General features: G+C 48.7%; 9 protein-coding genes and 1 non-coding gene across 10 annotated transcripts; 8 read left to right on the top strand and 2 right to left on the bottom strand.

Annotated features, from left to right (window-relative positions):
- Positions 1-218: 218 nt before the first annotated feature.
- Positions 219-1,512, bottom strand: CYT1 (ubiquinol--cytochrome-c reductase catalytic subunit; the record flags this gene model as incomplete). The annotated part of the gene is made up of 2 exons (XM_019130975.1): positions 1,441-1,512; positions 219-1,079 (listed from the first exon to the last, which is right to left on the bottom strand). Exons 1-2 carry the CDS (start codon positions 1,480-1,482, stop codon positions 219-221), a joined length of 903 nt encoding a protein of 300 aa, XP_018986442.1. The 5' UTR covers positions 1,483-1,512.
- Positions 1,513-2,726: 1,214 nt separating this feature from the next.
- On the top strand, positions 2,727-7,325 carry ALG8 (dolichyl-P-Glc:Glc1Man(9)GlcNAc(2)-PP-dolichol alpha-1,3-glucosyltransferase). The gene is made up of 5 exons (XM_019126956.1): positions 2,727-2,783; positions 2,833-3,401; positions 3,567-4,204; positions 4,410-4,430; positions 5,353-7,325. Exons 1-5 carry the CDS (start codon positions 2,747-2,749, stop codon positions 7,001-7,003), a joined length of 2,916 nt encoding a protein of 971 aa, XP_018986441.1. The 5' UTR covers positions 2,727-2,746; the 3' UTR covers positions 7,004-7,325.
- A 940-nt stretch (positions 7,326-8,265) lies between these two features.
- On the top strand, positions 8,266-9,906 carry BABINDRAFT_165823 (uncharacterized protein; the record flags this gene model as incomplete). The annotated part of the gene is made up of 1 exon (XM_019130371.1): positions 8,266-9,906. One exon carries the CDS (start codon positions 8,266-8,268, stop codon positions 9,904-9,906), a length of 1,641 nt encoding a protein of 546 aa, XP_018986440.1.
- Positions 9,907-10,248: 342 nt separating this feature from the next.
- Positions 10,249-10,786, top strand: BABINDRAFT_160516 (uncharacterized protein; the record flags this gene model as incomplete). Its single annotated transcript, XM_019128278.1, has 1 exon — positions 10,249-10,786. A coding segment is annotated over exon 1 (188 nt), but the record flags the coding sequence as incomplete, so codon positions are not given.
- A 449-nt stretch (positions 10,787-11,235) lies between these two features.
- Positions 11,236-11,637, top strand: BABINDRAFT_120181 (uncharacterized protein). Its single transcript, XM_019126933.1, has one exon. The coding sequence runs from the start codon at positions 11,389-11,391 to the stop codon at positions 11,599-11,601; it is 213 nt and encodes a 70-aa protein (XP_018986438.1). The 5' UTR covers positions 11,236-11,388; the 3' UTR covers positions 11,602-11,637.
- A 406-nt stretch (positions 11,638-12,043) lies between these two features.
- GUT2 (glycerol-3-phosphate dehydrogenase) lies at positions 12,044-13,936 on the top strand (the record flags this gene model as incomplete). The annotated part of the gene is made up of 1 exon (XM_019130370.1): positions 12,044-13,936. One exon carries the CDS (start codon positions 12,044-12,046, stop codon positions 13,934-13,936), a length of 1,893 nt encoding a protein of 630 aa, XP_018986437.1.
- Positions 13,937-14,869: 933 nt separating this feature from the next.
- Positions 14,870-16,429, top strand: PRI2 (DNA primase subunit). The gene has a single exon (XM_019131097.1). It carries the CDS (start codon positions 14,879-14,881, stop codon positions 16,385-16,387), a length of 1,509 nt encoding a protein of 502 aa, XP_018986436.1. The 5' UTR covers positions 14,870-14,878; the 3' UTR covers positions 16,388-16,429.
- Positions 16,430-16,952: 523 nt separating this feature from the next.
- MET1 (uroporphyrinogen-III C-methyltransferase) lies at positions 16,953-18,826 on the bottom strand. Its single transcript, XM_019128277.1, has one exon. The coding sequence runs from the start codon at positions 18,657-18,659 to the stop codon at positions 17,001-17,003; it is 1,659 nt and encodes a 552-aa protein (XP_018986435.1). The 5' UTR covers positions 18,660-18,826; the 3' UTR covers positions 16,953-17,000.
- Positions 18,827-19,536: 710 nt separating this feature from the next.
- On the top strand, positions 19,537-19,609 carry BABINDRAFT_t145. Its single transcript has one exon. It is a non-coding gene; the product is annotated as a tRNA-Ala (tRNA).
- A 108-nt stretch (positions 19,610-19,717) lies between these two features.
- On the top strand, positions 19,718-20,549 carry BABINDRAFT_160512 (rRNA-processing protein; the record flags this gene model as incomplete). The annotated part of the gene is made up of 1 exon (XM_019128276.1): positions 19,718-20,549. The coding sequence occupies exon 1, from the start codon at positions 19,803-19,805 to the stop codon at positions 20,544-20,546; it is 744 nt and encodes a 247-aa protein (XP_018986434.1). The 5' UTR covers positions 19,718-19,802.
- Positions 20,550-21,931: the final 1,382 nt, after the last annotated feature.

The following is a 21,931-nucleotide window of genomic DNA, read 5'->3' as shown; positions in this document are numbered from 1 at the left end:
ACCGGTATGACTAGCAGGCGGGGAATCTCCGGCAAGGAACCAAATGTTACTGATACGGTCACGTTGGGTCTATGTCTACTCTACAAGAGCATCAGTGGAAAACAAAGTACGAATAATATGTATATGTATAAGATAAATAATGGGGATGAAGGGAAGAAAGGAATCTGTAGTAGGGTCGATGAATCAAAACAAACTTTTGGGTTAACGCTATTACAGACTTATTTCTTTGGTGGGGTGAAGGTGATCTTTCTGGTCTTGATGTTGGCCCACTTGAACTTCTTCAACCAGACGGAACCCAAGTACATGGTGGACAAAAGGATCATAGACTTCAAACCCAATCTCTTTCTCTCGTCGTGTTCTGGCTCAGAAGCCCAGTTCAAGAAAACGGAGACATCCTTGGCCATCTGGGAGGTGGTGGCTGGGGTGCCATCCTCGTACTCAACCAAACCGTCGAACAAGACCCTACCCATGGCAATAGCACCACCTGGGAAGTACGGGTTGTAGTTGGAGCCTGGAGGCAAGACAACACCGGCTGGTGGCTCGTCTGGGTAACCGGTCAAAAGGGCAAAGACATAGTCGGCAGCACCGTGTCTGGCTTTGACAATCAAAGACAAATCAGGAGGAAGGGCACCGGAGTTGGCAGCACGGGCAGCCTGCTCGTTGGCATATGGAGCTGGGATGTAATCGGTCAACTTACCGGCACGCTTTCTTGGGTTACCCTCATCGTCTGGTTCATCGTCGTACTCCAATTCCTCGATCATGGCTTTGACCTCAGTGACGGAGTGGGAGACACCAACCAAGGTTCTCCAGGCAACACGGTCCAAGGAGTGGCACGCCGCGCAGACCTCCTGGTAGACGTGGAAACCTCTACGGATGGCTCTGTGGTCAAAGGTCTCAAAGATACCGTTGTGGGACCATGGGTATTCGGGTGGGTGCATACCGTGCTCAGCATCCGTCATGGCGGAGGCCGTGTCCTTGTACAACAAGTAGGAGGCGGACAAACCGGTAGCAGCAGCAGTGGCAACGAAGAACTTGCTCCATTGGGTAGCAGCTGGGTTGGTAGCGGTGGTGAACGATCTCTGAAGGGGTTAGTACTGGTCTGAGCGAAGGAGACAACGGAGAAGCTATAGTCAAGCGACGGGTCGGTGAGGATATGGTGTAGCAGAGCAACATAATGACAACAGAGTACATCTGAAGGATAACCAGAGAGCAACGAGAGTGTAGAAATGGTTGCATAACAGACGGTATTCAACGCTAGCTTTTAACTGAAACATCAGTTTAATGGCCTCTAACGTCAGAAAACTCAATCGAGGTACAACATGAGTTCCATTATATTCCTTGATACTCGATGATAATCCCTATCCCGTACCCAACTCTTCCCTGTCCTCGTCGGAGGCTTTCCATTGGCTTGTCATTCTGACGAGCGTTATTGATACATACAACATTCACACGCTTGGCGGCGTTGTTGACGGATCTAAACATGTTTGCTGTGTGATAAATGATACCATGAAGGGGGAGGTGTTGTTTTGCACTTTGAGTTTTTTTCAAGGTTGTAAGCCTAGAGCACGAACGTCAGCACCGCTGGTGGTGTGTAGTGAAAATTGAGAATCGAGTGGCTGTCATTGGTTGGAGGGCTGCAGGTGGTGGTGGGCGGACGACCTGTGTGCCGTGAGTAGTGTTATTACCCGGTTTGCCGTGCGGCGCACCGGACACCAGTCCATTGGTTTGACGCGATTCAGTAGAACATACTGAATGCTTAGTAATTCGTTGGTGCTTGTTCCGAATTGGGCGTTGCAGTTTGGGAGAAAAATTTGAGGTTGAGCTTGGATTGCGGTGTAGGCGTAGCGAGGCCAACAGCCTGTCCGCAACCAGTGTCCGTAGCTATAGAGAGGACATGGTATGGTAAGGCGCGGTAAGAATGGCAGTACGCGCAGGATGGTGTTAGAACTGGCAAACTGATACAATGGTAGCAAATATAAAACTATTATGTTTATGCTTCCAAGCGCTATATTATATCCTTGTTTGGGGTTGGCTCTGGCTGGATCAGCTCCTGGGGCTGTGTGTAGCCAATGGGACGTGATTGAATGCTTACCTTTGGGGGGCGTCTGATTCGTTTGTAGGCCACAGCTTCGGAATTTACAATAAGCTAATTGATGAAGCCTAAGAATCAAGGAATATCTTAGGTATGGAATTAAATTTGAACTGCGGGATCAAAGATTCGTTCTGATTTGACACTTTCCCAGTAACATCCATCTTGTGAGTTGACTCTTTGACGTTACGTAAGGGCTTCATCGTACAGTCCAACGTGTTGCGTTATTACACAGATGATGATTGGTGCCCCTTAGCACTAAAAGACAAAATTAATTTTTATAAGGACATCCCTGATAATTTTCTTCAGACCCTCTTACCAAATTAATCGTCTACCTCTCGCCCAAATCCCTTATGTGGCTTTACTCAATGTGGCTCCCCTGGAACAGCTCCCAACACATTAGTTTGATAGCAAAACGGTGAAACCCTCTCAACCAAATGCGTGTAAGCATCACCAAGCTCCATATATAGCAAAATTGATTTAAAGATATTTTTACTTCCCCCTCGATTAACCCCTTATATTATACAATGCTCTGGTGACAAAACCGGCAGTTTTCGCGCGCCTCAAATCCGCGAAATTCAAACGCGAAGTCGAATATAAACACGGGCTTATCAAAAGGATTTTGCATCTCATCCACGCCATCTCCACACACCCACAATGGAAGCCTCAGATGCCCGACTGTCTTTTATTTCGAGTAAGTGTCCCCTACCCTGTGATTTCCAATTGATACTAACCCTCTCCAGCCCTAGATCACTTTCCATGCGACTTGGTGCGGTCGCTCTGGTTGCTCCAGCTGCTCAATATGAGGGTTGAAACACTCTCCACAGACCTCAATACGTGTCTCTGCACACTACAAGCAGACCCAAGGAATTCTGAGCAAATAGCCATCCACCAAATCGTCCAGATCAGGACTGCCATCCATATGCTTAAGCAGGAAGCAGTGCACGAAGCCCGGCGGTTTCAGCGGCTTTTGACCAACCACAAGGCAGCCTTGCAACACGATGTATCGGAATTCAACCTTCAGGCAGAGATGCACAACAGACTAGCAAACGAGGAATGGAAACGGGAGGAGCGAAAACGATTGGTACAGTACTACAAGGAAAACCCGCGTAACCGTTCCACCGAACCTCTTGTCGTGAAACTACGCACTCCTCTCGTTATAGCCGAATCGGAGAATGTGGTGATTACCAAGCGAACCCGCGCACAGCTTCTGCCTCACAAACTAGACCGGGTGGTGACACTAGTGGATAATCCCGTGGAAAACGGCAAGCTTGCAATACGGTTGCGCCTCAAGGAGGCTTCATCTAACGGTGTAAGACCAGGGACTGAGGGGGAGACAAACAGAGGGATATATGTCGTGAAGAGGGCAGAGCCCATATCTTCCAAAGCGGAGTTACGATTGCAATCCAAAGCTAGAACTACAACAAGACATTCTGGCGCTCAAATCAAAATTTATGCGAAACCTAATACCACAAAGCTGAAATCCAAACCCGGGAGAAAAGCCAAAGAGAAAAAGGTGGAAATCACAGCACCTGTTCCGGTAACCAAAAAGACCAAAAAGGCTGCTGTCTTTGAGATCGAACCTGAGCTTTACTGTACATGTCGGGATGTCTTCTACGGAGAAATGGTCGCCTGTGATGACCCCAAGTGTGAGATCGAATGGTATCACAACGGTTGCGTCGGGTTGACCACGCCCCCTAGAGGCAAGTGGTACTGTCCAACGTGTCTTGAAAGACGGCAAAAGACGAAGCCCCAGAAGGCAGAAAAGCCCCGGAAGGTGAAGGAACCAGAACAGAAGGAAGTGACTGTGAAAAGAGGGAAGGGCAGACCCAGAAAGTATCCCCTCCCTGTAACTCCAGGACCAGGAAAGAACAATAACGGGAAAAGAGTTATGACGAACAAAGCCAACCCCCGTGTCGTCATAAACAAGCCGCAGATTGATATAACGGCTAAAATCATTCAGAATACCCCGGTGAACCACGCAGAGGGTAGAGGCTCCAGAATTCAAAAGAGAAAACAGGTAACCAAGAAGGAACAGCCACTGGAATTTGAACCTACCTCCGAGAAACCGGAAACCGGTAGACCGAGTAATCTTCGAGAATGTAAGAGGGTGAAGTATACTAGGTGATACATATTACCACACATTCTCCAATGGTACACAACTTCAATCTTCGCTTTGTCATGGGTTAGAAAGGCACTACATTTTTGTGGAATACCATACAGACCCCTAGCTTTTGAATGGGTTACATACATAGTAACTGTCATTGTAGCGAAACACCCGCTCTTTAATTCGATAACTTCCCGTTTAACACTCCCCTAGTGTGCTTGCGTTGGGGCCCGAGTACCTAAACGACGGTGGGGAAAAATTCCTTAACACCAAGCGGACTAGTGATCTAAACCTTGAGCAGCCTCCTCAGTTGAAAATATGCAACTTACATCATTGATAGGTTGTTTACATGCCCCTAGTCACATTTCGTGAAGACGGGATCAATCCAGTTGACCCAACAAGAGCTATCAGAGCTTTATATGCTTATCTAATTATACAGAGTATATTTCATTATATTTATGGTGCATATTCAGCAACTCGTGCAATGTGATCTTCTGTATAGTTTATGTTTCACACAATCTTCGCTTCTAACCTTATGGAGTCTCGCGACCTACTAGCTACAACCCGCCCGTGTACCTTTTTCAAACCCTATACATCGCCATCTATATCAGTATTTACTGTCGAGTATTAAAAATAACAAGGTTAGCATCCTTATGATTAAGGAATTGGTTCACCCCATCCACAACACCTTATGATAATATACCCACTAATTCTAATTTCATAACGGATACCTTGTGACACGCAATGAAAAAAGAGAGCGCACGCTTAACTGATTGTAGAAGGTACGGAGCTCTGGAGGTGTTTGTTTTTCCTACTGGATTTACTGGCCCCAAAACATGACTATAAAGACCCAGAAACTTGTTTATTTCCATCCTTGCGGCTATTATGTAAAGACTGGTACAGGTATATTTCACTAAACACATCGATCCATCCTTGCCTTTCACTCATTTAGTAGTGTCCTAACCAAACGCCGCACGCGTCATAAAAATCGACCCTACTGCCTTTTACGTCAGCAAAACATAACCAGCTCCAATATTCTCGTCCCGGCTATTAACACACTTTAATCTAGGGTCAAATCCCACGTACCCAATTATTTCCATATAATGCCTGATACAAAAATAACGGTAACTAGGCCTGAGCCTAAGGCCACGTCCAGCGCGCCCAAGGCCGTCCGCGTCGCAACCAACCGCTCGCTCTACAATCACTTTATCGGCTCGCTTGCGATAAAAATCCTCCTCTTCTCAGCATATCATTCCACTGATTTTGATGTGCACCGAAACTGGCTCTCAATTACACACAATTTGCCGCTTCGTGAGTGGTACCTCGAAGAAACGTCGCAGTGGACGCTTGACTACCCTCCGTTCTTCGCCTACTTTGAGTGGTTTGTCTCTCAGTTCGTCACACAGACCGTTGCCGACGACGGCTGCTTGGATATCGTTGCCAAGGGAACGTATGGCTGGCCCACAATTGTGTTCCAGCGCACATCGGTGATTCTCAGTGAGATTGTGCTCTATTGCGCGCTTCAGTGGTTTATCAACACGGCGCCGAATCGCCGCAACGCAAAGCAGCAGCTGTTTGTGGTAGCATCCTCGCTCGTTTTATCCCCCGGGTTGATGATTGTAGACCACATCCATTTCCAATACAACGGCATGATGTTCGGACTCCTCATCGCGGCCATTACGGCGGCGCGGCTCGAACGCTACGTGCTCTGCGGTGCCTTCTTTGCGGTACTTCTCTGCTTCAAGCACATCTTCCTCTATCTCGCGCCGGCGTTCTTTGTGTTTCTCCTCAGGGCCTACTGTCTAGATATCCACTACCCCACGGGCGTCGCTTCCTTTGTCAATCTTGTGCGCTGGCGCAACTTGTGCAAGCTTGGGGCCACCGTGCTCGGAATCTTCACACTCGCATTCGCACCATTTGTGTATTACGGCGTGATTCCGCAGCTCCTCGCCCGCTTGTTCCCCTTCAGTCGCGGCTTGACCCACGCCTACTGGGCGCCAAACATCTGGGCACTCTACTCGTTCGCAGACCGCGTGCTCGTCCAGATGTGCCTCCACGTGCCGGGCGTCGCACGTACAATCTCCAGCTACTTCCACCACGACGTGCTTGCGGCGCTCACACCCGAGGCACTTGCACAGAACACGCGTGGCTTGGTGCGTGACGTAGAGTTCCTCGTCTTACCGCAGATCACGCCTCGGGTTACCTTCTATTTAACGGTCTTTTACCAGGTCATGTGTCTTCTCCCGGTCTTGTTTCAGCCCTCTTTCAACCGCTTCATGGGCTCTATGACGCTCTGCGCGTTTGCATCCTTCCTCTTTGGCTGGCACGTGCACGAGAAGGCCATCATGTTAGTGGTCATCCCCTTCTCCTTCTTGGTTATCCAGGATAAACGCCTCCTCAGCAGCTTTAACTTGCTCGTTAGTAGCGGCTTCGTGTCGCTCTTCCCGCTAATCTACACCAGCGGCGAGTGGCTCCTTAAATGCTTGTACACCTTTGTATGGCTCGTCATATACACATTGTCGTACGAGGAGGTAGCCAAGCTCCTGTCATCCATTACACGTCGCGTCTTCTTCATGGACCGCATGGTCAAGTGCTACATCTTGGGACTTGTTCCGCTTGTCGCAGGCTTGGGTCTCATGGACATCCTCAGCGTCCGAGTCACCGCATTACAGCGCTTCGAGTTCTTGCGCTTAATGGTCATGAGCATCTACTGTGCCGTAGGGGTTGTGTGCAGCTGGAACGGCGTAAGCTGGTTGTATTTTGTCGACGAGCCGTTGTGGGTCGAGGAAAACCCGGGGAAGCTCTGAACGAAATACGATAAACCCTGAATGGACTAGTATTCAGGCTTTCACAGAAGGAATTGCACCAAATAGTATCTAGGCTGAACCAGTGTCTTTGATATGTAAGCTAATATATGTAAGCTCAAATGACCCCGTTGTATATCTAGTGGTAAGGGCGAGGGTGCCACTGGGATTAGTGGAGCTTAAAGGGTATAAGGGTTCGGGAATTACAACAATGACTGTCGAAAATCTCATATGGTGATAGTATAAGGTCACCCGAGTTGTGCCTCATACTTAGAGTCTGGTCCCAAGATCATCAGGATTCAAATCCTGGTTTGATGAGTACATTAACTTTCACCGTTCCTGATTTATAATTACCCCCTTTTAATCACGTCACTATTGTCGTACACAATCTGATTAATGGTTTGATCTTGGAACGAAAACATCAAACACCGAACGATCAGCGCCAGTAAATTCCCGCAGGTACTAATAACCCACCAGGCAACCCCAAACCTACAGATCCAGAAAATGTTGCTACATTTCCGTGCTGGTGCGGTCACACTGCAAAGTGGTAGCCTGGGCGTCGCGTCGAGTGGATCCCAATTAGGTAATTTTCTGTAACACGACGCGCCTTGCACGCGCACAATTAACCCAATGCGGAAATGAAACTTTTCGCGCACCGGCGATCTCGATCCTACAGTGCTCACCAACAGAGGCAGCACCCCTCAGTCTTCCGTGCTTAGCAAACAGAAAAGCTTTCCCAATGCAGTGATAGATATATACTCATTGCTCAGGTAACTATCAGTTGAGCTTCTTGGTCTCTAAAAGTACATCCCTGCGTACACCCAAGCTAAGATACCGCAGAACCTTTAATCGCCCAAAGGTTGCCGTTTCAGTGAACGAGAAGGAATACCCCCCCTGGACCAACTGCCCTTTGCAATTTCTCGCCTTTACTCTGATCTCACTTTTGGATCTTGACCCCCTTTCAGATTACAATTTTGGATTGTAACTTTCCCTTCTGATCATTCTGTCGGAATTTGAATTGCCCCTTGCTCCACCCCCGAAACTATCAATTAGTGAGCTCCTACCCCTTGAGCCCTAACTTCTAAAGCCATCATTGAAAGATACACACGGGCACTCAATAGTATTATCACAACTCCCCCCAAGCTCCCGTATATTTTCGCATTGGAGAGAACAACCTCGCCGAGACTCATCCCCTACGAACGTAGTAACACCCTTCCCCTGATTCAAGTCCCAGTACCCCATCTCTTCTACGCCCGCTTGCCCTCATGTCCTCACACACCTCCAGTCCGTTTATCTCCAACGCTGCACCAGACACACCCATGAAACGCCGCCGCGGCCGGCCGCCGAAGAATGTCCACGTCGCAAACCAGAATCAGTCAACCTTCGCCACGTCCACGCTCAACAGCCTGCCGGCAGCGGACACGTCTGCGGCAATGCTCAAACTCGGGTCACCGCGGTTTCTGCGCGTTAAGCCGATGATGAAGGTGTCGCCGAGCCAGCCTCGCAAGGCGCGCAGGGCCTCGCTGCAGACGGCAACACCGCAACTGATGCCGCGCGACACCACACGCGCAGTTGCGCACGCCATGCCGCCGCCGCGCTCGCGTACCCATGACAGCCTTGTCAACGTTATAAAGACCCCCAAACGGGCCGACTCAGCCTCTTCGCCTCAGCAGTGTCTCAACCCGTCAGTCTTGCTTTCGTCACCTATGAGCTATAGTTACGGCGCGATGGGGAGCACGCCATTGTCCCCGACGGCCTCATCTTTCAGCTCCATCATCCATTCATCGCCGCTCTATACGGGCTATTTCTATTCGCCCGAAACCACGAACAAACACGTTTTGCGGGTGGGCGCAATTGGCTCATCCCCCGATCCAGAAGACAGGACAGAGCAGAGCGTGTTTGTGCCAAAGGCAGAAACCATTGGACGTACCTTTAAATTGCCCGTAAAGGGAACGGTGGCTAAAGAGGATAAACCTCTGGAGGCTAAACCAGAAAAATCCTGTGGATTTTCGTTAAAACTCATGGTTGGGGCGGATGGAAAAGCCATATTGACCAACGGCAAGACAACCACGCCTTCTAGTCAACCAGCTTCGGTTAGCGCCCCCAGAAAGCGGACCAGGGAAGAGGAAAAGGAGCCTGAGCCGGCTCTGGAGGCCCCTCCAACCACCCCAAGACAGAAAATCCAGACTCTCACCGCCAAAACTCCTGTCTCTGCGCTTATCCGTTCACAATCATTTTCGTATTCACCTTTTGCTAACTTCAACTTGAAGAATCAGAGCTTTTTTACGGGTATTTCGCGCTCGCCCATGGTGCTCAACCTGTACGGGTCACTTTTGGGCCAGGAGCTTCCTGTCTTTCAACCGTTTGGTATGGAGATGCGACCAGTTACACCTCCACCCACCGCGACGGACGAGAAGCCCTTTGCTCTGGACGATTTCAGCTTCGGTCCACCTCCTCCGACAGCCTACGAATCTTTGCAGCCCCAGCAACTCGCCCAGAAGGCACAGATGATGCGCGACACTCCACGGCGAAACGTCCCGGTAAGACACATTTCCATGATGGATGTCCACGCCTATGGAGAAAATGTCGGAAGCAACTTCCCAATCCGGGATACGGAAGTGCCTACCCATCGTCGAACCTTAAGCAAATCTGCATCCATGTCACATGTCGGGTTCATCGACCCCGCCCACATTGCCCAAAAGCCTCCAACAACCGGTTTGATGGAAGCAGGTGCGTATGGCCAGTTTTACCCAGACTTCCAAGGAAGCGGTAACTTCATGGCAATGAACTTGGCGGGTATGCCCATGCTCATACCCGCGAGAGACGGGATGGGAGCGGAGATTGATATGCAGGAGGATCTGGGTGATGCCCGTTCCGCATTGTTCAAAGCTATGAGAAAGTCATAACGGTCGCCCCATTCTCCTTGATAATGTAATTGTAGCCCATAACTGTTTTCAACGTCATTGCTTTTCTGGTCATGTATCTCAGTCTTACTTTATCGCCATTTTATTTGCTGCTCTGCTTTACTTCATGTTTATCCTAATTTCCAACCATGTAGACGTTAGGCTAACTGGCTTTCAGCTTCTTATGTTACTTTTGGGCCTTTCCAGTTATCGTTCTTTTGGATTTATCCTTTTTTACTTGAGTATCCTTGATTTCAATATTAGCAAACTCACTAAAAAAAATAGAGCATCCAGACAACGCTACCATTTTTTAGGTGATTTGTATTCGGTAACCGGTATTTTATGCATACGTGTATAGTATGCTAAATTGGAGACACTAGCACCCGCAGCTAGTATTGGTCTCTGATATGTGAGTGAAGAGGATTGTGTAGTGGATGTTCATGCCAGGAGTAAGTCTGACAGCTTCGAGGCTTCGCACGATAACATTACAATCGGCCTGTTGGTTCATAAACCAAAAAAAAACTCAACCTACCTGTATTCCCCTCTAATGGGCACAGCTGATCCAACCATCCCGTCCGATTGATCGTATATACCCCGGAGAAATTAACCAAATCCTTGTTTTACGTAGATCGATCCCCGAGACTCTACATGCGTCAGTATATGACGCTTGTGCATTGTCTTCCGCTTCTTACTGGATGGATAGCGGGACGAGAGCCTGGGCTATTGAATCCGTGGATACTAAAAAGTTAAAGATTCCGTTGTTTATACTAGGAGGGAATCTTCAACACGGAACTCGCCTCGATCTTATCCACGTAAAGGCAACATGTCTAGTGGGTGTTGACTACAGTAGGGTCAAAATGGCGGGCGTCAAAGATTACCCTGATGACAACGTATAGATTGGAACTCCGAGCAAAAATCTCGGAGCGAAACGCCCAATACTGCCAAAAACGCCGGCACGGCTGGGATGGGACTCAGAAGTCCGAAAAAAAACTGTTTCGGACTTCCCAAAAGGGGGTTCATGTCTGCAGCACGATTGTATCACTGCAGATGTCGCCCGACTTTTTATGGACTTCGGCTGCACAGCTCCGGGAGTACAGGACGTGGATGAAAAGCAGAAGTGAAACCCTCCCCATTGACGGCCAAGCCAGGATCCAAAACCAATGGGTGGGGGTCAGCTGAAGTACTCTATATCGCTGCGACGCGGGTTATATTTACGCCCCAATGTTCCACCTGCTCAAAAAAAAAATACCCCAGCACATGAATGAGACCAAGGCCAAGAGGACGAGGTCTGGTGCACAAGCCCCCAAATAGCCGTAACCAATTAGCTCAGGTGCTGGATGCCCGAAGTTCCATTCTATTTTTGCTTTAAAGTTATGATCTCAAATTCGCATAGGTATTTGAACGTATTAACGAGAAGATTTAGCGGTCAGCGTCCATCGTAGCGACTGCCAGCTTATTCGGAAGAGCCCGGGGCTTTACAGTCGCATGCCACATGCCGAGGCATGTGGCCGGTTAGGGCGTTGGAGCCGACGGCCGGCGAAGCTCCGTAGACGTAGGCGGCGCACGACTAGTCACCCCGATCACATGCTAACCAGCAGAGAAACGGCATCTACGGCCATCTATTGGTCTATCTGGGATAAGATTAGATTAACCAAAACACGCGGTCTGGGAGACTCAGGTAGGAGAAAATGTCCATAAGTGTGGGCTTAACAAGCATTCTTCTCTCAATCCAAAACGGCGGGTCCGTCTCCACGTTTTCCGCATGCACGAAATACTAGTATAGCTCCGGAGTGATTTTCGGTACCTCTGCCATCGCGGACCTGCCTACACGCATAGCGCACTTCCTGCCTGTTAATCACAAATCCTAGCGCGGTATCCTCCTAGAACTAATATAACAATAATAAAAATAATAGTCATCATAACAGCGCTTTAACGTACGACTGTGACGCACCACTAAACACTGTCTCTCCTGCATGCTCTCAACGGACATTTCCTCGAGACGCAGCAAGCCTATGCAAGTCTTTGCATGGGTTTTTCAGCTACTCAGAGCGTGGCCATTTCCCCTCTTATCCTATTCCTATTTATACCCCCCCTGACGCTTCCTCTTTTCGACTCTTTTTTTTTCTCTTCAAAACCAGTAATGTTTAGATCCCTCAAGATTGTTACCAAGGGCCGTTTCTTGGCAGCTGCCACGGCTGCCACCGGCGGTGTCCTTCTTACGCAAAACGTGTTGTCCAATGACCAAAAGCACACTTTGGCACCACTTCCGGCGTTGGTCAAATCCCTTCCAGCCCCTCCTACCCGTGAGGCTATGTTGAAGACGTTAGAAACCACTGATAAATTTGACGTGCTTGTCATTGGTGGTGGTGCCGTCGGTACCGGTACCGCGCTCGACGCGCAGACCAGAGGCTTGAACGTGTGTATGGTTGAAAAGACTGATTTTGCGTGTGGGACCTCCTCCAAGTCCACCAAGATGGCCCACGGCGGTGTTAGATACTTAGAAAAGGCCTTTTTCCAGTTATCCAAGGCGCAGTTGGACTTGGTCATTGAGGCGCTCAATGAGCGTGCGCACATGTTGAACACCGCACCACATTTGTGCACTGTCTTGCCAATCATCATCCCGGTCTACAAGTACTGGCAGGTGCCTTACTTCTGGGCAGGGTGCAAGATGTACGACTTGTTCGCTGGTACCCAGAACTTGCGTAACTCGTTCCTCCTCTCCAAGAACGCAACCATCGCCGCTGCTCCAATGTTGGACGCCTCTACCCTCAAGGCTGGTCTTGTATACCATGATGGATCCTTCAACGACTCCCGCATGAACTCCTCTTTGGCGATCACCGCCACCGAGAAGGGTGCCACCGTGTTGAACTACGTTGAGGTGAAGCAGTTATTGAAGGAAAACGGTAAGGTCGTGGGTGCCGTTGCCGTGGACCGTGAAACCGGCAAGGAGTACAAGATCAAGGCCACCGCCGTGGTCAACGCTACCGGTCCGTTTGCTGACACCATCCTCGAGATGGATAACGATCCACAGGGCTTGCCGCCAGCCACCCCGCAAAAGCCCATTATGGTAGTGCCTTCTACCGGTGTTCACGTGATCTTCCCAGACTACTACGTGCCGAAAGAGATGGGTTTGTTGGACCCAGCTACCGCCGACGGCCGTGTGATGTTCTTCCTTCCATGGCAGGGTAAATGTTTGGCCGGTACCACGGACAACCCAGAGTCTTCCGTGCCAGAAAACCCAATTCCTACCGAGGCCGACATTCAGGATATCTTGAACGAAATGCAGCACTACGTCAAGTTCCCAGTCAGAAGAGAAGACGTCTTGTCTGCCTGGTCCGGTATTCGTCCATTGGTCCGCGACCCCTCAAAGGTCGATCCAAACGCCCCAGAAGGCAACTCCACCCAGGGGATTGTCAGATCCCACTTGGTCTATGAAACTCCGTCCGACTTGATCACCATCTCTGGTGGGAAGTGGACCACCTACAGAGAAATGTCCGAAGACACTGTCAATCACGTGGTCAAGAAGTTCAAGTTTGCCGACGTCAAGCCATGCCAGACCAGAGACATCATTCTTGCCGGTGGTGAGAACTTTGAGTCCACCTTGTCTGCCCGTTTGTGCCAGGAATACAACATTCCGTCCGACTTGGCTTCTCATTTGAGTGCCAACTACGGAACCAGAGCTCCGTTGGTCTGTGAAATCTACCAGCAGTCTGAGATGAACAAATTGCCGGTTCCATTGGCCCAGGGCGTCGCCAAGGGTGAGTCTGTCGAGTTGACCCACAACGCGTTTGCGTACCCATTCACCGTTGCTGAGTTGAAGTACTGCATTAGCAACGAGTATGCCAGAAAGCCGATCGACTTCTTGGCTAGAAGAACCAGATTGGCCTTCTTGGATGCCAGAGAAGCCCTCAAGGCCGTCGACGGGGTTGTCCAGATCATGGGTGACGAGTTTAAGTGGGACAACGCCACCAGAGAGAAGGAAGCCGCCTACACCAGAGAGTACATTCAGAATATGGGCTTGAGATTTGATTAATCAAACACAAGGCCGATGCTGGCATGGAAACTAAATTCCTTGCTCCGATAACACTGCTAGCTCTGCACCTCTTTTATGCGTTATGTCCATACATTTCTTCTTTGTATTGCTATTCTACCTTATGTTCAATATTACGACTTTTCTGAAATATGTCGATACGGATTGTAACTTGCTAGATAGATTTATGTTACGATTTGTGGGGTTTGTAGGGCAGATCGCATCCGTTTACGCCAGGATGGCAGGCAGACATCAGTAAAAATGTGATACCCCGCACGAATAGTTAAAGTATACATCTACCAATGGTGGGTCACAGATCTTGAGAATACTCATATGGGCAGGACATGGCTGTTAATGATTGTTGGAACCAGAGTACCGATTAAAAAAGAAACTTTGTGAACGGGATCCTTCCCCTCTGGTGTACATAGCCTTAAACTTCGAATACCCACCGGAAGGTTTGTAGCTGCGTGGAGGAGAAAGTGGCATTACTTTGGTCTAAAGTACACTTTATGCAGGTTCTGGATAAATTCCAGCTTTATTGATATCCAGAGCACGGATCTGTCTTCAGCCAATTCAAGTACCGGCTTGCTTCCCCTTGTATTTACGGTAGAGATAATGCCTGACCTAGTGCCATAGGAATTCTCGGAATAGAATTCTCCTCTATTAATTAGCTTCGTCAATTGGTGTTTACTTTGAAGCCAGATCAATCTAATCCGTTTACCCACGCTATAATAAAAGACTAACTCTAGGAAAACACTAGCTGAGCCACTTTACTCTGAGAGGTCATGTGCCCAACGTATCACGTGTGTCTCACGTGATGAAATCTCGACGCGTTGATTTTTCTTTTTCGCGACGCGTCATCAACCTTGGTGCGTATATCAATCCTCTACAAAACTGCTCCCCGTTCGCGGCAAATCCCTTTCCCATTCAGTGTACCAAAACACAATGTTCAGGCAAACAAAAAGACGAACTGACGGGAGGAAAAACTACGACGCGGTAGTGTACCAGTCGTCTGGTGCTACCCAGTACAACTCGCGCCTCTCGTTCTACGCGCAACCACCATTGGAGGAGATCACGCTCGAGGAGTTTGAAACATGGGCGATCGACCGGTTGAAGGTGTTGATCGAGATCGAATCATCGCTTGCGCGCACAAAGTCCACCAAGGATATTGAAGCGATTGTAAAGCCGTTGTTGGCGAAACTCTTGCCGTTAACGAGTAACGCCAGCGACGCGGTCAAGACCCAGGAACGCAAGAAGGACCACTACTCACACTACATTTTGCGGTTGGTGTTCTGCAGAACCGAGGATTTACGGAAGAAATTTATCCGGAACGAGCTTATGTTGTTCAAGATCCGCTATGCGCTGCTTTCGCCGCAGGAGCAGAAAGACTTTGTGAATGACAACAGAGATACCTTGCCCTGGGACTACTTACCTGAGGGGGACAGAGCTGAGTTGGCTCAACAGTTGTACAGTGCTTCCCAGGCCTTGGTCAGATCCATCGTGTCTCTGAATGATGAAAAGCTTGGTGATGACACGATCAAGGCTACTATGGCGAAACAGCTGTTCATCATGGTTCCGTTCGAGAAGGTTCCAGATCTTGTGGCGTCCCGAATGGTGCTCATCAGAAAAGGGAACGCGTACATTCCCAGCATGGCGCAGTTATCGTTGCTTGCGATGGAGTACACAGCCAAGTTGGACGATGCGTTGGTAAAGACATTCCGTGCACTCCCAAGACTTGACGAAGACGACCGGTTGGTGCCGCTTTTGAACCACTTGTCGACCAATTTCTCTAGCTTCGAGAGCGGAATGGAATTTGGCACAGATGCTGCCAACACTGCAGACATTCAAGCAAGCACCGTGGGGTCGGCGAAAATCATGAGCCACATGCCCCTCTGTGCGACTAACATGCTCCAGGGCTTGTTTGCCAACCATCACATGAAGTATACCGGGAGACAGCAGTTGGGGGTGTTTTTGAAGGGGATTGGTTTGAACGTAGACGAGGCGCTCAAGTTCTGGCAGGATTCTTTCTGCAACGGTGCCGGAGGCATGACCTCTGAGACGTTCAACAAGGAGTACAAGTACAACATCAGACACATGTACGGGTTGGAAGGTGGACGGATTAACTATAAACCATGGAACTGCTCTACCGTGTTGGCGAAGCCAAAACCGTCCAAGGGCGAATTCCACGGTTGTCCATACCGCGATTTCCATCCCGACAAGTTGGTCGGCGAGTTGAACTCCATGGGGATTAATGATAATCAGGATATCACGGCGATCATGGATGATGTGGCAAAGACAGAGTACACCATCGCGTGCACCAGGGTGTTTGAGTTGACACATAAGAACCAGATGAAAGGTGGAAAGAACTTTGACCAGATGCACATTAACCATCCGAACTTGTACTTTGATCGCTCCCGACAGCTTGAGCGTGCCCAGGGGGGCAATGTAAATTAATATATGATAATGGAGAGTGAACTGCACTGAGCAAGGCGAGGTACCGATTGTAGGGTTTACTGTTGTTATGTTAATAGCATGAAGGGATGATACTAAATGTACCTGGAGTAGGGGAAGCAGTCACGGGAAGGGGGGCTAGTCGGGTAGACAATATGGAAAAGGGGAGAAATGAATATAGGTGGAATAATCGGCAAAGTTCTAAATCATTAAATTGGTGGGATTTCTGGACAGGCAGCAATAAGAGTCAATAGACGTCTTAGGGTGCAGCATGATAAAATAGTTTTAGGTTGAGTCACAATAATAAACTGGAAGGTCGATAATTAGTGTAGAGGCTTGTTTTAGAGATATATTGCATAAAAAAAAGATATTCTCGTTGGAAAAATGGCTTGAAAAGACTTGGAAGATAGCATCCCAAACGGGGAGGAATGAAACTAGGTTGTAGATTTTACAGCTATTGAAGTCGGAGTGTTACTCAACTATGACCAGACCATGAAATGTCTCCAAAAACACCAATTGTCCCAGGCTACGTTCCGGACCTACACGAATTCAATGCAATAAATAATCTATTAAATACCTAAGCCCAATGCAGGCCTATTGTGGCATCTCCTATTCTTTATTTAATCCCCCCCACAAAGTCGAGGATCCCACTTTCAAACCCATCTTCGTAGCCCTCATCAACTCTCCACCTCTCGCCCTCGCCCAACTTCTCCAATACTTCACACGCATACCCCACCACCAACAAACCTGGTGGCCGGGATCCGATGGCTTCCACAGCGTTGGCAACTTCGCTTAAGGTGGTACGAGTGACCCGCTGGTCAGGACAAGAGGCACGCTCGATGATTGCAGCAGGAACATCAGCTGGCCAATGCGACTGGTCGATCAACTGCGGAATGAGCTCCACAATGCGATGTAACGACATAAGGAACACGGTGGTGCGGGTGTCCACAAAATCGGGCAAAACTGGCAAGGCTCCGCGTCTTCCAGTCCCGGTGCATATCAAAACCTGATCAGCTACGTCCCGCTGGGTTGCGGGAATGTTAGCAACCGTCTGGGCAGACAACGCAGAGGAAATCCCCGCGAGAACTTGCGGCGTGAACCCATTCTGCTGGAAGTAGAGGTATTCCTCTCCGCCGCGGCCAAAAATATACGGATCGCCCTGCTTTAAACGCACCACGGCTTTTCCGGCTTTGGCAGCGGAAAGACCCAATTCGAGCAATTCGTTTTGCGCTGCTTCTGCGTTACCGGGGAACTTACGGGCAATGAAGGTTTCGGTGTGGCGCGGAATGAGGTCGAGCACCTGCTGAGGCACAAGCTTGTCTGCGAGCACAAGATCTGCCGTGTGAATGGCGTTCAAGGCACCGAGTGTGAGAAGTGAAAGAGACCCAGGTCCAGCGCCAATAAGGGAGATGGAACCAGAGGAAGATTTAACTTGCGAAGTGGTTTGGGCAAATACTCCACCCTCAGTCGGGGTGGTCTTCTGATACACCCCCGTGAGATACTCAATCGACAATTCACTCAACTGCTTCAACGGATAGTACTCCACAACCTGGGCCAACCATCTGGATCTGCTCAACCTTCTGTCATTCTCCGACATGGTAAATTCGCTGATGAACGTGTTGAACCGGCTGGTTTGCACCGCATCGTCGTCGTTCTCGCCTACATCCTGCTCGTACTGCTTTTTCAAGAGATCCAACGACCGGGCGTCCTCCTGTTGAATACTCACCCTCAACTCTCCAACCTTATTGCAGATATCGCCAATGTTTCCTGGCAACGCGTTGATCAACTCGCGCTTGATGCGGTTGGCCAAGCGACAGCCTTTACCGGATGTGGTGACCCCCATCTGGAAATCACCGTTCTTGTACGACGAAAGAAGCGTAAAGGAGCAGAGTTCAGAGCTGTCTGCAGTGTTGATGGGAATTCGCAATCGGCAACACGTCTGGTATACCAACTGCTTCAACGCTTTATTTTCCACCGGCACGTTCGATAAGACGACAAACACTTTGTCCACCACGTGCGCCACTTCCACGCGGCCAAGAGTTGTTAAATCAGCGATTTCAAACGCCTTGTTCACATACCGAAGTTGAGGGTCGCTGAGGAGTGTCTGGAGGGAAAGAGGCAAGGTTTCGAAGGTACGCGACGGGTCGTTGGATACTATGACCGCGGTGGCTCCCGAATTGAGAATGCTCTGGGCTCGCGTAGCGGTGAGGTTGGAAATCCCCACAACCAAGTGGGTTTCGTTCTGGCAGTGCCAGGATGCTAAGATGTTGGACATTAGACGGAATGTGCAGATGTGATTCTTTGCTAATAGCGTAATGTGGTTTCAGTAAAGCCGTTAGGGGTAACTCTATGACCAAAGGTATAACGTAATGCTTGGGGGAGGAGAAAAAAAAATCAATAGTCAGAATCTTTGTGTACGATGCATACCATATATAAGTATCTGGAACGAAAACATGAACCATCAAAGACGGCCATCTCGTACCACTGTGAGCATGGGGAATGAACGGTGATAAGCAGTCATCGCTTTGGTGCAGGATTTTTCAGTTTACACTATTGCACGTGATGTGGTGCAACACTAGCCACGCGCTGACATTGGAACGAGCAAATATTGGAGGAAAAGCAGACTCATCCCAAAGCGGCAGCTGAGCCTCGTAGAACTTGAACTATCGACTGGGTTCAAACAATAGCCCCACTAACCGATAGAATAGCGCATTAATAGCAGGTAAGAAGCTGTGAAATAAAGGATAAATACTCCAAACAGTAGAAAACTCTCTCTCTATCGCTTGTTTTGAACCTTACCCCATGGTGTCTAGGGTTCATTCTGGCTAATTTTCATCGGGCCTAGTTTAAAGCACTTTTTACCTACCAGGTATAGTGTCAGGGTTCCAGCGCCTGTTGGTATTCCAGTCGGGGGGTTGTAATCAGTCATTGATTCACAAGTTACTTATTGTGATCTTCCACAAAAATAAAGATAATATTAAAACCAAGATCATTCTTAGATCTGGAAAACTACTTCCTTATATAGCTTTCTTCGGTGCCTCATTTGCTTTATGCGACAGGATTAGTTTCAGATACTCATTATCAAACAATCCTAGTAGCCTCAACTGGAACCTCATAAGGTTCCTGAAACAACTCTCTAACTCTGACATATAGGGCGTGTGGCGTAGTTGGTAGCGCGTTCGCTTAGCATGTGAAAGGTCTCGGGTTCGACTCCTGACTCGTCCATTTATCTTTATTTCTAATTGTAAATGGTCGTGCTCCCACCATGCGATGAGACAGAAATATTTCTTTTTTCATGGTAATTTTTTCTGCATAGAAACTGATAGGGGCACCCAAGGGTAAAATAACCAAAACTCCTCTCGTGTCTCGTCCTAGATCCCAAAGCTAACCCTTCCGTTCGCAAAGCACATATACAACCATGAAGTTAGTCCACAACGTGCAAAAGAAGCAGCACAAGGAGCGTTCTCAGCCCCAGGAGAGAGCCAAGTTCGGTCTTCTCGAGAAGAAGAAGGACTACAAGAAGCGTGCCGCTGACTACCACAGAAAGGAAGCCGCCTTAAAGGTCCTTAAGAGCAAGGTTGCTGCGCACAACCCAGATGAGTATTACCATGCGATGACGGCGCGGAAGACCGATGGGCGCGGGATTTTGATCACCGAGAGAGGCAACGAGGCCTTGACCAACGACCAGGCCAAATTGCTCAAATCACAGGATTCCAACTACATCAGAACCGTGAGAAACAAGGAGCAGCGTGATGTTGAAAGGTTGACCAACGAAATTTTGTTCAAGTCCTCGGGGAAGCACACCGTTTTTGTGAAGGACTTGAAGGAGCAGAAGGAATTTGATCCCGTCAAATTTTTCAATACGGATGAGTCTTTGTTGGACAGACCAGAGAACAGATTGAGATTGGATCAGTTGACTAACAGCAGTAAATTGGTCAAAAACTTTGACGAGCAAACCAAGTACTCAAAGGCGTTGATCGACGAGAAGAAAGTCAAGAAGTTGAAGTTGTTGCAGAAGAGAAAGGAGAGAAACGACCAGTTGAGATACGTGGAGGGCAGGATGGAGATGCAGAACGAGTTGATGAAGAAGGGGCCAAAGATGAAGATGAGAGACCAGAACGGTAAAACTTTCTTCAAGTGGAAGGCCGAGAGAAAGAGATAAACGGGGAGGCTATGTATATTAGACTAGTAAATGATAAATAGTGTCATAAGGCAATCAATTAAATCGTAGTATATGGCTTAACAGGTGGAGATTTTCACAGGTGGAGGTTATATGTCTGAATAGTAACACCTAAGTACAATAACTTGGAATCTATGCAAACTATTAAAGCAGTTGTGAATAAGCATGGTAGTACACTGATATCTAAACCAAGTTTCGTGATTCCCCGTACGCCCGAACGTTGGGAAGCACCGCAGCAGCATATCATCGATTGCCATACATAGTCACCACCAGTCAGTTGATGACTTTCCTCCAAGTTACTGTTTCAGACATGTTAGTAGACAATAACTGTCAAAAACAACCCCTACAGGTTTAATGCTTAACCGGATCTCCAAATCTTAATTATGACATGTACATTGCATGAGACATGAACGGGAGTATCCTCGCATAACGCTCCTTCTATATCGCTTAGTTTACCCTTATTCCCACGTCAAGCTTCGTGGTGCCCGCCTGAAATTTGAGTTTCACCTAACCGTGTTCACATAAGTTTCGCGACATGTCCACCCGAGTTTCGGCGTGGGACATATCGCTGAGGCCCGTCGTTTCCCGACATACTAAAGACACGTGCTCCACTCCGATCCGGAAAAGCACTGGCACATGCTCTACCAGGACCGGGCACGGAGTTCTACCAACACAAAACATCACGAAAATATTAGACGGACACTATCGGTAGACACTCTGGTGAGGTCCAATAAATACGTAAGCAAATGGCGTATGTTCACGTTGCAACATCTCATAGTGCGCAACTACAAGCTACAGCCCTACCGATTACGGCGTTCGTTAGTATGTCCGTTCTAGCTTTGATGCCTTCCCCACCGTTTGTACTCAAATAGGCAGAGGGGAGCGGCGGGGCACGTCTCCAACCCCGTATTTGGCGTACCCGCGGTTTTTCCGTTGCCACCTCGGGACATGTTTCCATTCTTCTGCGAGCCCTTATTGCCGATACATCCCAAACAAGTACGGCGGCTAGCCACGGTACGGGAACGCCTTTCTGCGCGCTGGCCCTCACAAGGGAGGGGTGCCTTACGTGCGTTATCGGCACAAAACGGGTGCCTATTGGACGGCGCGAACAGGTGCTTGCACTCTCATGAAACACATATACACACACCAAAAGAAGCCAGTTCCGTGTAATTGAGCATAAGCAAGGCCTGTTTTGTACATTTACTCAAAGTATTGCAAATAAGAGAGAACAAGGATTTGTTTACACAGGAAACCGGGCGGCTCATCGAAGGAAAGTATACCAAGGAGGGGTAACCAGTTAAGGTTTAGTTTCTTCCGACGCGAGCGCGTCGAGCTGGGAAGCGCATACGTAAAGAGAGATATGAGAA

Source organism: Babjeviella inositovora, assembly GCF_001661335.1.
Source record: "Babjeviella inositovora NRRL Y-12698 unplaced genomic scaffold BABINscaffold_3, whole genome shotgun sequence".
NCBI classification, from domain to species: domain Eukaryota; kingdom Fungi; phylum Ascomycota; class Pichiomycetes; order Serinales; genus Babjeviella; species Babjeviella inositovora.
The sequence above is the reverse complement of the archived record's forward strand: the minus strand, read 5'-3'. Positions and strand labels throughout refer to the sequence as shown.

Bases quoted from the DNA above. Each gene is read 5' to 3' on its own strand.
- ALG8 (XM_019126956.1), top strand. From the start codon at position 2,747: ATGGAAGCCTCAGATGCCCGACTGTCTTTTATTTCGA. The intron at 2,784-2,832 runs GTAAGTGTCCCC...AACCCTCTCCAG, and splicing joins CCGACTGTCTTTTATTTCGA to CCCTAGATCACTTTCCATGC. The intron at 4,431-5,352 runs GTACCTAAACGA...GGCCACGTCCAG, and splicing joins GTGCTTGCGTTGGGGCCCGA to CGCGCCCAAGGCCGTCCGCG.
- BABINDRAFT_120181 (XM_019126933.1), top strand. From the start codon at position 11,389: ATGCCACATGCCGAGGCATGTGGCCGGTTAGGGCGTTGGAGCCGACGG.
- PRI2 (XM_019131097.1), top strand. From the start codon at position 14,879: ATGTTCAGGCAAACAAAAAGACGAACTGACGGGAGGAAAAACTACGAC.
- MET1 (XM_019128277.1), bottom strand. From the start codon at position 18,659: ATGTCCAACATCTTAGCATCCTGGCACTGCCAGAACGAAACCCACTTG.